The sequence below is a fragment of the Salvia splendens genome, chromosome 4 (assembly GCF_004379255.2).
Source record: "Salvia splendens isolate huo1 chromosome 4, SspV2, whole genome shotgun sequence".
Taxonomy (NCBI): Eukaryota; Viridiplantae; Streptophyta; class Magnoliopsida; order Lamiales; family Lamiaceae; genus Salvia; species Salvia splendens.
In genome coordinates this window covers 33157785-33176892 of record NC_056035.1, presented here as the reverse complement: position 1 = coordinate 33176892, position 19108 = coordinate 33157785, and the positions used below count along the sequence as shown (strand labels likewise).

Sequence of the window (19108 nt, the reverse complement as noted above, 5' to 3'; positions counted from 1 at the left end):
GCTTGCACATATATAAGGTCATACGGAGTTTTATTCATCTTAATTTCATATATATGAATTAATTGATTCTCCTACCATAATTATTGAGTTAAAAAATGTCTAAATACATACTCAATTATCGCTGCTCATTATAATATCAACAAAATTGATTTTAATTAAAAATACAAAAGTATATTGGTAAAGTAGTATATACTTGTGTTTATACCAATAATAATAAGAAATATGAATTGATCAAATGAAGAATGGACAAAGAAAAATAAAAATATGTTCTCGGGGTTGAACCATAAACCTGTTAGTTAAATGTTTAAAAAAAAACCATTGGGCTACAGAATTTTATGAGATATGGGAATTTTCCGACTCTCCAGACAGAAGGGGCGGATATGGTTTTTCCGACTCGACTCTATGGGATTTTTTAGACTCTCCAGACAGCCGGGAGGGACAATCATAAGTCCAAGGTATGGGCTGAGGCTGATCAGAATTCACAAGTTCGACTCCTTTCGGTTGTAAAAGTTGAATTGAATGGCTGAGGTCGAAATTTGGGATTCAAACTGCTCATTTATAAAGTCAAATAAAATGGCCCAATCAAAATATAACTAAAGGCCTAAGAATATCACTTAATAAGTTAAGCCCACAACCAATTTGAATTAACCTTCTTCCCCAAATTCACCAATTTGAATTAACCTTCTTCCCCAAATTCTGGGCAGCGTCTTGCAGCGGTGATGATTTCACTAATAATAATTAAATTTATCATTCAAAAGTAAAAACTATTTTTTTAGGACGGATGAAGTGTTTTACATAGTAACAAATATAAATATCCTTTTGAATTAATAATATATAGAATAATATTATTAACTGAATTGTTACCGTGTTAGAATTATCTTCGTGAAATGGCAAAGAAAAACATACGAAAAGGAAAAAAAAAGGAAGCAATGGTGTACATGCGAGAGAATTTACCTGATTCAAATTAAACATTTTACACTCCATATTTCTGTTTTAAAATTCTTATTGCCCTAATCCAAGAAAGAACAAACGGAAATGGCGTATATATGGAGATTGATTTTATGTTTGTAAAAAAAATATGCATGATTTGTTACATCAACGAAATATTTTAATTTTCAGATTTGTTTTTTGAATTTAAAAATGAAATCATATTTTATTCAATTACCATAATTCTCAAAAACAATCAAAAATAGAAAATAATGCAAAATTACAAAATAAACCCTATTGTGCTTCTGCCAAATAAGTTATTTCTCAAAATCATAACCATATATAATATCTATCACATAATTCACGTATCATTAAAAAAGCAAATACGGTCATTAGCTCATCAAATATGCATTTAATGCAGATTAATTAAGAATTAATGTCCACGGAATTCGAATCATATCTAAGCAAATCTGAATTAGATAGTGACACCCATGTGATTAGAGGCTAAACATGTTCCTTATTTGACCTAAATTACCGTTTGTCTATGCAAAGTCTATACATTGTGTAACTATATACGACGAGATTATAATTTAGGTCAGATTTTGCTTTCACACAATACCTTTAATATACAATATATTTCACTTTTAGAAAATTAGCGAATGTAACCATTGTATTTTTGTCGCTTTTGTCATGGCAAGATTTAATCTAATTTACGTGCTACAAAATTTATTAATATAAGTGCATCTTTCTATGCACCTACCGGTTCATTTTTCAACCTACCCTCGTAACACATTTTTCATGATAAAGAAATAGTAACGCAATTTTATCAAACAAACTCGTCTAAACATTTTATCGTTCGTAGGCCTTTTGCTATAGTTATACTACCACCGTTCCACTCCACCGTTTCACTTTAGGAGTTCCAATACTTTTCTACATTCGTTTTATAAAAATGATAATAAATAGTTGTAGTATAGAAATGGTAAGGAAGAGAGAGAATAATGTTGAGAAGACTTTACTATTATTCCCTCTCTTACTTTACCATTTCTCTAATTTAGCTACTTATTATCATTTTTATAATACGACTGCAGAAAAGTGACTGAGACTCCTAAAGTGAGACAGAGTGAATATATATCAAATAAAAGGTTTAAATTTAATTCAATAAGAAATGTGACGTTATTTATATACTCCTACATGATATAATGATCAATTACATTACGTTTAATAGTTATACGCTAAAAATATATATTTCCTTTAAAACCGAATTGTCACTTTGAATTTGAAATGGCCGTCTAAAACAAAAACACAATAAAATAATTTCCTCTAAAATTACGGAATGAGTTGAAATTGCACTCCCAAAATCGTCGCCTCAAATTATGAGAATCTGTCCGACTCCAAGAGCGACTGAGCGATCGCCACGTGGGCAGTGTGCTAGATTTGTTAGTTATGCGACAATCAACGGCCAACGGTCAATAACCGGTATTAACGGCTAAGTTAACGGAAAACAAATCTATCGTTGTTATTTCTTCATGCATTACTTTATTTTTAGTGCCAATTAATTGGTTGAAACGTCCGAATCATGTTGAAACATACGCACCCAAAATTATGCCTTCAAATTATCAAATTTTGAGCTATTCAATATGGGATAATATCTAATAGGAGTAATCGATATTAAATTAATTTGTTGTTGTAGTTTAGAAGAAATCGCAATAATTGGAAGTTCATTACTGAAATCAATAAGAGTGAAAACAATTATAAAAAGGATAGTGCTTTAGAGACCTAATGTCTCCATGCCATAATACCCCTATGTTTTCTTGCCATAACTATTTTTCAAATTGAGACTATTTTACCCTACCATTAATAATACCATGAAATTTGCACTATTTTGTTCCCATCATCAATATATCAAGATATATACGTATTATTTTGTTTCCAAAAAATAAGATTATATTCCATAATTTTAGGAATTGTTTAATACTATGAAAATAATTGGATGAGACTACTACTCACATTTTAAAATATTTTATTGTATCATATATCAACTAATTGAGATTTAAAATTAAGAATATAAATAATCATAAACTCATTTATTAATATTATCTATATTTAAAGAGTCAGGAAGAAAATACTAAAATAGTTTAAAATTTTAACAACATATGATTATATGATCTGAGTTGTAATATAAAAAAATTAAAAATTTAAAGAAATTAAAATTTTTGAAACGTGAAAAATTAAAATTATAAAAATTTTAAAATCAAAACCGCAAACTCAACTAGTATTAATACTCCATATCATATACGACCAATTTTAATTTGTTGCATGATATAGCGAACTGAGCTAAGAATTATAATACATATTTATACTAGAAAAAGAGAAAGTATTAACTATATAACTTAAAATTATTAAATAGACCTTTAAGAACATGTGATTATTTTTTTTATCGATGTCCGATTGTAGCATTCTAAAAATTAAGAATTTAAATAAATTAAAATTTTAGAACACAAAGTATTAGAATCAAATCCGCAAACTCAATCTGTATGATTATCAAATTTTAATTTGTTTCATAATATAGTGAATGAGCCAATAACTCTAATATTTTGTAAAAAAAAAGAGAAAACTTTAAGTATACATCTTCATAATATTAAATAAATGAGTTAAGAACATGCGATCATTTTTTATTGAGATTGGATGCAATGTTTCAAAAGAGAAGATTTTAAAAGAATTTAAAATTTTTAAAAGTAAAGAATTAAAGTTATAAAATAAAATCACTAAACTTAATTAGTAATATTATATATCAAAATTTTAATTTATTGCATAGTGAGTGGAGCCAAGAAGTCTATTTTATTTATCGATAACCGATTATAATATTAAAGAATTAAAGAATTGAAAAAAAAATAAATTAGTAAAATTAAATTTGTAAACAAAATTCAAATCAAAATTATGAAATTCATAAAACTAAAATCATAAACTTAATTAATGATTTAAGACATGTAATATCGATGTTCAATTATTTTTATGAAAAAAAATCATGAGCAGCATGTAATTTTTAATTTATCTCATTTTTCTTGTATATCTTCAATTAATTTATTATTAAATGTTTGACTATTTTGTATTTATATTTTTAATATTAGTATAGGTTTTATTAATAATATTAAACCAAAAATCAGTTAATTTAAGTTATCATCATTTGCGAATCCTATGTGAATCACTATTAACTTTTAAATAAATTTAGATTTATTGTAACTAATTGAGGGAATATTAGAAGTATGTCATAAATATAGGGATTAGAAGATCTAACGGTTATAGGGACAAGAATGTATATATACAAACCATAAATTTAATAAGAAATGAAATATAATATAAAATTACCATTTAACCCTCATCATGGCATTGCCATTAGGTCTCTAAATCATTTTCCTTATAAAAGTAAATTACCATTTAACCCTCCTAATGGCATTGCCATTAAGTCTCTAAATCATTTTCCTTATAAAAATACTAAATAAAGTAATTTTTCTGGCACTAACGCCTAAGGTAATTAAAGATTATATGTTTTAGTAATACTATTAGACAGTCTAAAATTGGTATACTCCTTATCAGGACAGAACCCAAAATTTAATTAAGCGAAAATTCAAAAATATTGTACTAATATTATTTCTTATCTCTATGTATTAGAGGGCCCAAATTGGATTATATATATAGTATAGTAAATACTCCCAAACTGGATTATATATATTAAAGAGAAACTTTCTATTTTAAGGAATTAGACTATATTTTATGGACATCTCAAAATGACAAAATGAGACTATTTTTCGTGGACGGTGGGAGAATTAATTTTCTTGTACTATTTTATACTCCTTCCATCCACTAATAATCTTCTCATTTTACCATTTTTGTCCATCCACCAACAAATATCCTAGTATTTGCTTTTTATTACTTATGCAATGGACCCATCATTCCACTAACTTTATCTCACACATTTTAATATAAAAATAATATATAAAAATAAGACTAACCCATTACACTACTTTTCATTATCCCACTTACGTTTTAATATAAAATTAATATATAAAAGTAAGACTAATCTTATACTACTTTCACTATTTTTTAAAACTCGTATCCATGTATTGATAGACATAGGGAGTAATATTTCTACTATTACTATTTGTTTAAATGGTTCAGAAGATTTATATAGCAAATTTGTCTGAAGTGTTTATTAAGTTTTATTATGAATGCACATTATATATAGTATTATTTCGATTATCCGATTATATTTCAAGTTTTTTTATAGTTTTTTTATATTAATCGGGTAATCAAAATATTTGTTAACAATCAAAACGATGGGCTGGTTAATTAATTTAATACTAGTGCTCCTGTAAAGGAATTAATGCAGTGTAATCACCAATGAATGAAAAAAAATGTAATTGGCTCTTCTCTATCTCTCTTTCTGATTATATACCTCTCTATCTCACATTAGTTGACTTTCAAATTAATATACTTTGTCAACCTCTAATTTCGTTAATGACTTTTCTGGATATTACTAAGAAAAAGATACATATCTATAATTAGCAACAACTACTGCAAGAAAACGTAGACCCTAATAGATTTTATATGAAATTATTGCTTGATTTGTGCAATTGTGAATATACAAGAAACTTATTTTGTCCTTAAAAAAAAGGATGGTATTTTGGTTCGATATAAGCAGCTAGATATGAGCATATATGGCCACACAGTCCAGTATTTTATGTACATTATACTTAAGAAAATCAACTGACATATATAAATAGCTAATTAAGTTTATTGAATTTAACAACCACTTACCATGTAATCAATTTAAGGATCCCATTTTGGCTAGTAGAGATAGGTTCAAATCCCCCAAAAAAGCAAAATAAATAAGTTTTTATTTCCTAAAATGATATATATGCATGATTTAAGAGGAAAAGTGTAAATTATTACTGGAACAAGTCGAATCACTAAAATCCACAGCTCTCTTTAATTTAAGGTGTATTATTTGGTGTTTGCCGCTCGTAGACACAAAGCGGTTTATGATCACTACTATAAATATGGCATTTCACATTCATAAAAATCACAAAAACATACTCTCTCTCTCTCTCATTCAAATATCTCTTTGCATGCTCATGGCTTCTCTTTTCGCTCATTTAGCTTTCTTCACCCTCTTGGCTAACTTGTGCTATGGCTTCAATCCTAGACTTCTAACAGCTGTGTGAAGACATTAATTGCTCAGTTGCAATTTGTTGGTAGATTGTGATAGCTCGGCAGTTCGCGCACCGAGTTCGGCAAGTTCGGCAAGTTCGCCAGTTCGCAAGTTCGCCAGTTCGCTAGTTCGGCAGTTCGCTAGTTCGGCAGTTCGGCAACAAGCTCGGCAGCTCCGTGATCTGGAGAGAAAGATCAAAACATGAAGAAGAGCTCGGCTGCTATGACAACTCGTTTTAACAGCCATTAGATCTGGTTGGTAGTCAAGATTTAATCCTAGCCGTAGGATTAAAAATAGCCGTTAGTTTGTTAAATAGCTAATCTTTTAGTTAGCTTTGTACAGTAGCTTTTACACAATTCCATTCCAATATTCCAAGAAGAAAATTCTCTTCAAGATTCGAAATCTCCAAGTTCTTAATCCTCAACGCCTCATTCATCTAATCCCAACAAGTGGCGCCACACAGAGAGCAAAGTACAACATCTCTGCATCTGCAAATCTGCTTGGTGGCCAGAGGATTCACTCAGGAATATGGGGTGGACTACAATGAGGTGTTCTCACCCGTAGTCAAGCACACATCAATTAGGATTCTCTTGGCTGTGGTGACAAGAATGAACTGGGAACTCGAGCAATTGGATGTAAGAACAGCATTCTTGCATGGAGACTTGGAGGAAACTATCTACATGTCTCAGCCTGAGGGGTTCATTAAGCCAGGGATGGAAGACAAGGTGTGTCTGCTCAAGAAGAGCATATATGGTCTCAAGCAAGCTAGTAGGCAATGGCATAAAAAATTTGATGACCATGTACTCAAGAATGGGTTTGTGAGGTCCAAGTATGATGAGTGTGTGTACATAAAGAAGAGGAAAGGTGTTACTGTTGCTTATTTACTTCTGTACGTGGATGATATGTTGGTGGCAGGAGCCTCGCAGCAAGAAGTACAGAAGGTGAAGGATGATCTGGGGTCTGCATTTGATATGAAGGACCTAGGTGGAGCCAAACGAATTCTGGGTATGAATATAGTCAGAAACAGGCAGAAAGGAGAGTTGTGGTTGAATCAAACTGACTATATTTCCAGAGTCGTCAAGAGGTTTAGGATGGAGGATACTAAACTGACAAAGACTCCATTAGCACAGCATTTCAGGCTATCAATGGAGCAATCACCGAAGACAGAGGAAGAAAGGCAGGAAATGGAAGCTATCCCGTATGCAAACATTGTAGGGAGTGTTATGTATGCAATGATTGGAACCAGGCCAGATGTGGCTCAAGCAATAAGCTGCACAAGCAGATTCATGAGCAACCATGGAAAGGAGCATTGGCTGGCTTTAAGATGGATACTCAGATATCTCAAGGGAGCTGGAGATATTGGGATCTTGTTCAAAGCTGATGCTGGAAAAGAGACTGAGGTGTTGATGGGGTTCTGTGATAGTGATTTCGCAGGCAATGTTGATACAAGGAGGTCTCAGTCCGGATACATTTTCACCTTGTATGGTTCGGCTGTGAGTTGGAAGTCAATGTTGCAAGATGTGGTGGCATTGTCCACAACCGAGGCCGAGTATATTGCCCTTACGTCTGCGGTTAAAGAAAGTTTTTGGTTGAGAGGGATAGCTGCAGATTTTGGGGTAAAGCAGCAAGTCATTCCCATAGGGTGTGATAACAACGGTGCATTGTGTTTAGCGAGGCACCAGGTATTCCACGAACGTAGCAAGCACATAGATGTGCGGCTACATTTTGTGAGAGAAGAGGTGGAGAAAGGTAGGGTCAGATTGTTCAAGGTGGATACAAAGGAGAACCCTGCGGATATGCTGACAAAGCCGTTGACAAGAGAGAAATTTGAGTTTTGTTTGGAGTTGGTTGGCTTGCAGAGAGCCACAATTCCAACTGGTCAATGAAGGTGGAGATTTGTGAAGACATTAATTGCTCAGTTGCAATTTGTTGGTAGATTGTGATAGCTCGGCAGTTCGCGCACCGAGTTCGGCAAGTTCGGCAAGTTCGCCAGTTCGCAAGTTCGGCAGTTCGCTAGTTCGGCAGTTCGCTAGTTCGGCAGTTCGGCAACAAGCTCGGCAGCTCCGTGATCTGGAGAGAAAGATCAAAACATGAAGAAGAGCTCGGCTGCTATGACAACTCGTTTTAACAGCCATTAGATCTGGTTGGTAGTCAAGATTTAATCCTAGCCGTAGGATTAAAAATAGCCGTTAGTTTGTTAAATAGCTAATCTTTTAGTTAGCTTTGTACAGTAGCTTTTACACAATTCCATTCCAATATTCCAAGAAGAAAATTCTCTTCAAGATTCGAAATCTCCAAGTTCTTAATCCTCAACGCCTCATTCATCTAATCCCAACAAGCTGGATCGGGGGGATGGTCTACGGCCCGAGCCAGTTGGTACGGAAATCCTTCCGGTGCAGGAAGTGACGGTGAGACTATCAAATTAAACATCGTTATCGTACAATGAAATGGTATAGAAAGTGACATATATTAATTTGTGTATGATTTTAATTAATTAGGGGGTGCATGTGGATATCAAAATTCTGTTGAAGAAGCACCATATTCTTCACTAATAACAGCGGCTGCTTCTTCTCTCTACAAATCAGGCAGCGGTTGTGGAACATGTTATCAGGTTAAATATTTGTGTAGCACAAATTAAACTCTCTTTCAATTCCTTAATTCCCTCTCTCTCTAAATTAATAAATTTTATGTTGTGATTTAGGTGAAATGTACACACGCCGCGGTTTGTTCCGGTAAGCCGGTGACGGTGGTTATAACCGACGAGTGCCCTGGCTGTGACTCACAGTCAATCCTGTTTGATTTAAGTGGGACCTCGTTTGGAACTATGGCTAGACCTGGTGGAGAAGGTCAACTTAGAAATGTTGGAATCGAACAAATTCAGTATAAAAGGTAAGTAGGAGTAACTCTTAATTTCTAGTACAAATTTAATGTTTTCTCACTTTTGGTATACAACCCTAATTTGGACCTCCTACTCATTTTCTTTTGATTTTCGATAAAAAAAAAATTGTACTCTTTCATATATTCAAAATGACCATTATAAGAATTTGAAACGGAGGAAAAAAATTTGATAGTTGCATTTCGATTGTCCACTACATAACAGTACATTAGAATAAATTTGACTAATATTTTAAGAAATAGAATATTTTATTGTAGCGAAGAATCTCGTGATTAGATTTTCATATTAACACGTGTGTCAAGTAATTAAAGTCAGGAAACTAATATTTAATCACGGAGTCCAATTTTGGTTTAATTACGTTATTACTATAATGTACTATAATTATATGATATTAATTGTTTCTCTAGAGTGAACTGCAACTTTCCCGGAGCAACCGTGTCATTCCGGGTCGACCCGGGTTCCAACCCGAACTACTTCGCGGCCGCAATCGAGCACGAAGACGGAGATGGGATCGCCGGAGTTGAGCTGAAACGGGCGGGGTCAGGGGGCACGTGGATCAAAATGCAGCCGTCGTGGGGGGCTGTTTGGAAGGCCGATTTGCCAAACAACTACCCGGCGCCCTTCTCGGTTCGGCTTACCGGAAATTCGGGGAAGAAGATTGTGGCCAACAATGTTATTCCTGCCAATTACTCGCCCGGGAAAACTTACAGATCAGTTGTCAATTTTTAACTAAGAACAGTTAATAGTACTATATATAGTAGACTCCATTAATTAGAGTAATTAAATGACAAATTAAGAAGAAAAAAATTGTCGTAGAAAGTGCATGACATGCACTTTGTCGAGCAGACGGATCTTTTATCTGATCTTGTCTAGCGTTTTCAATTTTAGTTGTTATATTTCAATAAAGATAAATATATATGGTTTGCTTTAATATACTACTCCATGATACTGTTCTGTGTTTTTCTATGAGTGCATGTTTAACAATATTTTATCAATTACTGATCCATATTTTTATAGTATTTTATTAAATTGGGAGCTATAATAATAAAAATTAAGGCTATTGGAAAAATCAGTTTATATGAGATTTACATATAAGTTGCCTTCTACTCATAGTTGGAGGAATCCATTGGGTCAAAATATCTTATCCATTTATCCATAACAATATCACATAATCTAAAGTGGGCCTATATACCCGGCCCATTTCTATTAGTCAAAATGATGGACTTCCAAATTTTTTTTTACTAGGAGTAGTATATTATCATATAGCTAGTAAAACCGAAATTTTTGGAATTCATAAACATGTTTGTTTGAAAACAAACTAAATAGTCTTAACAATAATTTAGTTGTCCGACTTTGGGACAAGTTGACATCTTATCCTATTGAGAAACTATAATAGCATACCACATCCCTTGCCCAAGTAAAAAAAAACACAATAATTTGATTAACATAGCAAATAGAGCTCTTAAAGTTCAAGTATTACGATACACATTCGCAACGAGATAGTCCAAAGGGCTACAAACTAAATATTAGGCATGCAGAGACATTATTACTAGTATTATGTATCTTATTTTAAGTGACATATTTTTTTTGAGATGTCTCATCTAAATGATAATAATATTCTTAAATTACAAACATTATTTTCTTTACTTCATTCTCTATTATACTTTATTCTCTCTCCATTCAATTCACAAAACAACACTTCATAAAATCATGCATGTTTCAAATAAAAAAATTATTCACTTAGAATGATACAGAATGAGTAATTTATTTTTTTTAAATAACATTTGATGAGAATTGCATTTGATAAAATTTGAGTTAATGAAAGTTTTAATATGTGAGAATAGATTATGATATTTACTGGGATTAAATAAAAAATCTATTTAAGATTTGAGAATTAAATAAAAAACAAATACATTTCGATATATTTTAAAGCATGTGTTAGAATTCATAATATTTTTATCGTAAATTGTCTGATTTTGTTTAACTATTATAGTATTAATAAAAACTGATTAAAAAATGAATAAAATTCATATTTTCATTTGAAATAAAAAAAATTGTATAATTTTGATTTCTTAATTAATTTTAAATGCATAACTAGATGACACGAATTTAGTTTACTATAAAACGAGTTTAGTTTACTATAAGAGTGATTTAGTTTACCATAATTTATAATGAAGTATACTTCGTGAAATATTTAGGTCACTGACTCACTATAATGGCGTTTTGGCTCACCCGTGTTTTCAAATTCGTGTTGTGAACTAAAACGCCTTTATAGTGAACTAAATCGCTCTAACTAAGTTCGTGTTCTCTGGTTATGGATTTAAGTAGTTGTTACCCTATATCACTACTCTAAGTAAGTGTATATATAAATATAAATTGAAGAATTAATTAATTTTATTTTCTGTAGTTATTTATATCATCAAAATCATCATTAAAGTGTTAATCAATTGTCAAATAAGACAAAATAATAAGCAATAGTTGCATCTAAGACCAATCCATCAGACTAGCCCTACTTTGATCGTAGGCTTATCAGATGCGTACTAATCAGATTGGATTTTATCGGGATATAAATTTTTAACTATAACTCATTAAATTTAGCGAGCTATTCGGATCAGCATATGAATTTCAAGCTACATTGACATACCTAATATAAACTAAGTATGTTAATATGATAAAAGGGTGTGTTATATTGTTAATTCTGTCTTAAATTGCTAACTACAACTAAATGATAGTCTTTGGATCATTAAATCAAGACACAAGATGATACAACCACGAGTATCAATAGTACAAAAAATGTCAATTAACAAAAAGTTAGTTATAACTAACTTTTTAAAAATATCTCAAAACTTTAAATGATCATAACTTTCTTAATTTAAATTATTTTTTCATACAACATATATCAAATTAAAGATAATTTTATAAGGATTCCAACGAGATCGTACATGCATATGTTCCGATGTCAAAATCTAAATTTTTTATTATAAATTTTCAATTTTTCAACAAACAGCCTAATATTAATATAGATAACATAATATATCCAAGCCCCCTAGCTCAAGTGGTTGAGGAGGGTGGCAAGGATACCTCACCATCCAGGAGGTCTTGAGTTCGAATCCTGGATGGCGCAACTTGAGATTAATTTCCCCTGTGGGCCTTTACAAGGCTGGTTGTCTTGAGGCTTGGCAAGCTGATGGGCCTGGAACCCGTCTCGGGTGGCGGCTGTTCACGGGCGTAGACCCGTCTCAGATGGCAGCTGTTCACGGGTGTAGACCCGCCGGAGGTGCCCGCTGGTTGGCGGCCTGTATACGAACCACAAGGGGCTGGTTGGCGGCCTGTCTACGAACCACAAGGGGTTGGGGAAGGGCTGGTTAGCGTGCCGAATGTATCTCGAACTCCTAAAAAATATGTATGTCCGGAGGAAAAAAAAAATATAATATGTCAACATAATATGTGTATAATGTCAATATTAAACTGTGTTGACATATTCAATGCATTGTGTTGATATCTTTAATACACTATATTTACATTACGATTCAAAACCCTTAATGTGGTAGTTGATATCTTAATTCTTATGATCTTAAATTAGTTGTAGTTATCAACTAAGGCCACCCGCAACTCGTCACGCAGGGACGAGACGGGGCGCTGCGACGAAACCCGACCGGGACGTAACGCGGGACAGCTCGCCACGCGCCGCGGCGACGTGGCGTGCTCCCAGGCCATGCGTGACGCCCAATTGCCGGCCCGCGAGTGGGCGTCGTCACGCTGATGCAATAATTATTTTTTTAAAAAAAATCGAATTAAATAAATAAAACTTAAAAAAGTGAAGCGGTAATGTTACCGTTTAAAAGAGCCGTTTTCAATTTTTTATTCTATAAATACTCCTAATTCATCCTCATTTCACACATAACTACACATCTATTCTTCCAAATTCATCTCCATTTCCTCTCCAATTTTCATCTAACAGATAATCACAAAATGTCCGGAGACGGAAACTCCGGCGGTGGCGGCTCCGACGCGTGGGATCTCAACGCGTTCGACGACTGGGGGAGCATGTACAACACATTGGGTGGTTCCGGTTCGTCGACGCCGGGCTCGACGCCGGGCACCCAGGGTTCGGGCACGCCGGAGGGGTAACAATCACCCAATTTTGATGTTGATGCATACGCCCGTCCCTCTACCCCCGGTATTCGTAGGGATTATCCCAGATTCGGGAGGATTATCCGTTTAACCCACTCCGGAAGAAGGCCGAGGCGGGGGAGGCTCCAGGGCGGAGGCGGAGGCGGGGGCGGAGGAGGATCTAGGCCGGCATCCGTACGACTCCAAAGAAATGCTGGTGGTGTACAACGCCTGGATCAGCGTCTCGTACGATCCCATCATCGGGAATCAACAACCCCGTAAGTGCTTCTGGGAAAAGGTCACCGAGGCCTACCACGAGATTAAGCCAAAAAAGACCCGCCGCCGCACATATAAGATGTTCCGCGCTCACTTTGACCGAGTCGACAGAGAGGTCAAACGATTCTGCGGCATCTACAAGAATGAAGCGGCTCAGTACCAAAGCGGAGCCACGGGAGCCGACATTCTGAGGTCGGCTTTGCGGGTCTACTACGAAGACACCGACAAACAATTCAAATATGTCGATGTTTGGGAGGTCGTCAGGGACGAGGAAATATGGGCCATCGGTGTGGGGTCCAGCTCGGGCTCAACCTCGAAGAGCACGAAGCACACGACCAGTGGCCAATACTCGTCTGGTGAGGGCGGTCGGGCATCGGGCCACAAAAGTTTGCCTCGCAGGAGGAGGAGACCCCGACAGACGATGGCGGGGGGTCCTCCCGTGGGCGCCGTTGGCCGCAAGGGAGAAATGCGGCGAAGGCGGCTAGAGGGAGGAGGGGCCGAGCCGAATCAAGCCAGGCGGGCTCGGGCTCGGGGGGACCCTCGAACTCCCTTACGTCCATGTACATGAACGCCACAATGGCGGACACTTCCCGCTTTACGCCCACCCAATACGAAGCCTGGCTAAACGGAGTCCTGTTTATGGCGGTACAACTTGGTATCCCGTCTCTACGTGGCCACAGGGCACCTCCACCGCCTTCGGGGGATGATTCGCCGGCGGAGTAGTTTTTTTTTATTTTCTATAAAATTGTATATTAAATTATGTCATTTTTAATTTTTTAGGATTTTAATTATGTATTTTTTTTTTATTTTTTTGAATTTTAAGTTGTATTTTTATTTTATGTTGTAATGTTATTTTATTTTTAATGAAGTGTGTTTTTTATTAATTGAATTTGGTGGGGAAAAAATGAAATTAAATGAATAGTAATTTAATGGACGGTTTAAGGGACGGAGTGTTACAGGTCCCGTCCCTTAGTTAAGGTATGGAGTAAAAAAGTACAGTGGGGTCTGCAAATAGTGTTTTAAAGGACGGTTAAAGGACGGTATAATGACAACGTTGTGGATGGCCTAAGGGGTGAATTAGCAATGGATCACTCTTCATTTATAATTATAAATGAGTAATAACATATTATGTCATAGCATATGAGTAATAACATATTATGTCAAAGCATATGATCCAAAAATATTGAACCATGTATCATGCCATGTGTTTTTCAATAGAAAATTTATAGTTTTATAATTCTGCATGGCTCCTTACCAAAATATATACTACTCCATATTATCCACTAAAAAACAATGAAGGAGAAACGAAAAGCTTCGTCAAAGAAAAATGAAGTTGGAGCATATACTTAAACCGGAAGGATGAGAGAAAAAAACTCCTCCAGTCAACACCACAAGTGAATCACTCTCCGCCCTTGGTTTATGTCTATCCATTGGCGGCGCTAGAAAAAGTCTCTCACCTTCCACTTGTCACACCCCTTCCACTTACACTATCCTATTTTTCTCCACACCTCCTTAAAAAAGAAAACAGTTAGTCCAACTGAAAACTAGGGAGTTCCCTTACTTTTTTATCACCACCACCATTTAATCCCACAACAATTACCATCTACAAGAGAAGTAAGTAACGCCCATTGATTTAAGATTCCTCCATGTTTTCCCTTTGTTTGTTCACTGTCCTATTCTGCGCGTTCATGGCCTGCCTCAACGACCACCCCAATTTCAAGCACTACTGCAAGGTCTGCAAGAAGGGCTTCATGTGCGGCCGTGCCCTCGGCGGCCACATGCGCGCCCACGGCATCGGCGACGAGAGCGGCAACCTCGACGACGACGACACCGCCAGCGATTGGGAGGACAAATTTGGGACCAACACTACCAAGCGAATGTACCAATTGCGCACCAACCCCAACCGCCTCAAGAGCTGCAAGACCTGCGAGAATTGTGGCAAAGAGTTCCTATCATGGAAATCCTTCCTCGAGCACGGCAACGGCAAATGCACCTCCGATGACGCCTCCGAGTCCCTCGTCTCGTCCGAGGACGGAGACGAGGACGGCGCGAGCAGGCGCGGCGCGTGGTCCAAGCGGAAGCGATCGCTGAGGTCCCACACGACGACCAGCGAGGAAGACGACATTCTCCTCGCCACCTGCCTCATGCAGCTAGCGAACACAGTGGTGGATCTCGAGCCAGAGGAGTCGTGTGCCTCCGCCAGCAAAGAGGAGGAGCGGCGGAACAGCCGGGCAGCGGCACTGGCGAAAGGGGTATCGAGTCCCAGGGGCGTGTTTGAATGCAAGGCATGCAAAAAAGTATTCAATTCCCACCAAGCATTGGGAGGGCACAGAGCCAGCCACAAAAAAGTGAAAGGATGTTTCGCTGCAAAACAAGACGAACCAGATGAGGTGGCAAACAACGACCAGGATTTCTTCCCGTCTTCAAAACCGTCGTTCCAAATGGAGCAGCAGCAGCAGCAGCCACTGGTGGGGGCGGCCAGGAGGAAGTCCAAGGTTCACGAATGCTCCATCTGCCACCGCGTGTTCAACTCTGGACAGGCACTAGGAGGACACAAGCGATGCCACTGGATCATCTCAAACACGTCAGCAGAGACATCCTCATTACCAAAGTTCCAGTTCCAAGATCAGGCCGGTGTTGGCATCCGTGCTGATAAGCTGGACCTAAACGTGCCAGCGTGGGCCCAGGTGAGGCGGGAGCAGCTCAGCTTTGACGTGTCGACGGACATGCGACTCCAGCCATGGATTGGAAGTCAGAAGGACGTCAGTTACGTTGACGATGAAGCGGATAGCAAGTTAAAGTTGGCGAAATTGTGCGATTTAAAGGATAAAAATCATGTGGCTTCGTCTCAATGGTTGCAGGTAGGGATTGGCTCTACTGCGACGCAACTTCCTCCTCCGACTCCTCCTGCTCCAGATGCTTAGTTATAAATTAACCTAACTTGAATTTTTGTATATTTTTGCATTCACTCTGTACATTTTATTGTTGGGCGAGGTTCAAATCTAACCTATTTATTATGTTCATTCTTGAGAATCTGAAGAACTTCGGCCGCTTCTTCATGTATGTAACTATGTTTCTATTCCATTGAATCCTCAATTTGAATGCTTCGGTTATTATGTACTATTAAAGTGTGCCAATCTAAAGAATATACATTTCGAGTATATCAATCATAATTAGTTTTATGTGCCCAAAAATTTTGGTCTAATTTTAAGAAAAATATAAAAAGGAAGTTAGTTATCTGATCATTTGTAAACTAAAATTGGAAACTACCAATGCAGCAAGAATAAGATGTCGTCTCAACGTGATTCTTGAAGCTCAAAAATGGGATTTATCAATTTAAATAAAGAAAAAGATAACTTAAAAGCCAACCACTACAATGATTCGGAGTATTCACATGATTTCTGAGGAGCAATAATTAAGGCCATCCACCATAAGAATAGCCCAACAATAGCCCAGCCATAGTCTAGCTACAAACTCCTCCTGCCACATCATCAACACTAAAAATCCTCTTGCCACATCATCAAAACAAGCAAATAGCTCAGTCATAGCCTAGCCACATCACTCAAAATTATATAAAACAAATAATTAACAATCACACAAAATACGGAATTAAATTTACGACACAAATACGAGAAAATTCAATAATATTATTAAAATTTTAAAAGTACATTAATTAAAAAAAATACATAATTAAAAAAAACTAAGGCCGTGCAGTCCTCCGCGCCCATAACTCTTCAATTAAATCCTTTTGGAGTCGAATATGAGCCTCCGTTTGGCGCATGTCGGCATGTGCTTGGAGACGACCGGCTTCATCGTGAGGTACCCCACTCCGTACGTTGGGGGCGGCTACGCCGTGGCTTGGACCGGCTTCATTATCGTCGTTGGTCCAACTAGTCAGTTGTACACCTTCATCTTCGACAATCATGTTGTGCATGATAATACAGGCGTACATTATATCAGCAATGCAGTCGACATGCCACACCAAATGCGCGCTCCACATCCTTGCGCGCCGACTCCTGCCGTGCCGCAAAGTAGGCCTTCATCTCATCTGATGCGCATCGGATCGTCTTCACAAAGACGGGCCACCTAGGGTATATCCCATCCGCCAAGTAGTAGCCCATATCATGCCGGTTGCCGTTGGCGACAAAACTGATGGCCGAACCGACACCCTAGCAATGCTCATTGAAAAGTGGCGACGAGTTGAGGACGTTGAGGTCGTTGTTCGAACCGGCTATCCCAAAATACGCATGCCAAATCCACAGCCGGTAATCAGCTACGGCCTCGAGGATCATCGTGGGATTCTTTCCCTTGTAGCCGGTCGTGTAGAACCCCTTCCAGGAAGCGGGACAGTTCTTCCACTCCCAATGCATACGATCTATGCTGCCTAACATCCCCGGGAACCCATGATGTTCCCCGTGCATCCGCAAAAGATCCTGGCAGTCTTCAGGGGTAGGGCTTCGAAGGTACTGATCACTGAATATTTCAATCACGCCCAGATAAAAATACTTCATACATTCAAGGCCAGTCGTCTCACCGATGTGGAGGTACTCGTCCCACATGTCTGCCGCGCCTCCGTAGGCCAACTGCCGGATTGCCGCAGTGCACTTTTGAATAGGTGTGTGGCCGGGTCTGCCAGCCGCATCGTGCCTGAAGCGGAAATACAGATATCGATGCTCCGAAGTGTTAACAATACGCATAAACAGGGCCCTTCTCATCCTAAAACGGAGCCTGAAATGGTTGGCGTTGAACCACGGCTCCTGTGCGAAGTAGTCTTAGTATAGGCGCTGATGTGCAGCTACATGATCACGATCAATCACTTCTCGGCGGTGGACCACTGGGCGAGGTCGAGGTACCGCCGGCTGCAAGGCCCTTTGCATCCATCGATCAATCTCACGGTTCGTATAGGCCTCTAGCGCTTCGTTCATTATACGATCGTACTCCTCAGCATCCCCACCACTACCACCACTACTACCACCGGCGTTACTCATTTCTCGGTGTTGATCTTGTACAGAAATTAAGATAGAGAGAGTACTCGTTAAAACAAGTGGTGCGAATGAAAATGACGTGCAAAGCGCGTACATATAGTGTTTCGAAAATAAAAAAAATTAAAAAATCGGCTAGGCGATGCGATAGGCGATCCGGACGCTGCAATAGCGCCGAGCGGATAGCCCAGCGCCCCGAAATCGCCTAGCGCTAGACGGTTTTTTATTCCGAAATTGGCTAGGCGGTTGCAATGGACCGCCTAGCGCCGGCGCTCAGCTAGGCGGTGCGCTAGGCGCCATTGCGGATGACCTAATAAGCTTATCAATTTTGATTGACATAAATTAATAGCTAGTATTTAAATAAAACATGCTACAGATTATTTTGTACTAGTAATAACTTATTCCAATATAAAAGAGCCAAAGCTAATTTGTAAAGCAACGGGTAAATCAAAATCTTTAGTAATATTTTCTCAGGAGGAACATCCACAATTTAAATGCATTAAATTGCAATTTATTATTTTTAGAATAAATTAAAATGAATGATAACCCTACAAAGATTTAACTACATCAATATATATGCTCCTTGTTTTTGGTTGAAGCTACACAGTAGAGTTCCTTACTATACCGATAAAAACTATGGAAGCGTAATTAAGAACCTAATTAAGCACATGGTTATGGTGTGACTGAACGATTTTACACTAGTAA

General features: G+C 37.3%; 2 protein-coding genes across 2 annotated transcripts; both read left to right on the top strand.

The window, feature by feature from the left end:
- The first annotated feature begins 8960 nt into the window (after positions 1–8960).
- LOC121801007 (expansin-B15-like) lies at positions 8961–9761 on the top strand. Its single transcript, XM_042200486.1, has 2 exons — positions 8961–9025; positions 9440–9761. The coding sequence occupies exons 1-2, from the start codon at positions 8961–8963 to the stop codon at positions 9759–9761; spliced, it is 387 nt and encodes a 128-aa protein (XP_042056420.1).
- Positions 9762–15109: 5348 nt separating this feature from the next.
- On the top strand, positions 15110–16345 carry LOC121801006 (zinc finger protein ZAT2-like). Its single transcript, XM_042200485.1, has one exon. It carries the CDS (start codon positions 15110–15112, stop codon positions 16343–16345), a length of 1236 nt encoding a protein of 411 aa, XP_042056419.1.
- Positions 16346–19108: the final 2763 nt, after the last annotated feature.

What these genes read in the sequence shown, in the direction of transcription:
- LOC121801007 (XM_042200486.1), top strand. Translation starts at nt 8,961, where the DNA reads ATGGCTAGACCTGGTGGAGAAGGTCAACTTAGAAATGTTGGAATCGAA. An exon ending in GAACAAATTCAGTATAAAAG is followed by an intron (nt 9,026 to 9,439) that starts GTAAGTAGGAGT and finishes TTGTTTCTCTAG; the next exon opens with AGTGAACTGCAACTTTCCCG.
- LOC121801006 (XM_042200485.1), top strand. Translation starts at nt 15,110, where the DNA reads ATGGCCTGCCTCAACGACCACCCCAATTTCAAGCACTACTGCAAGGTC.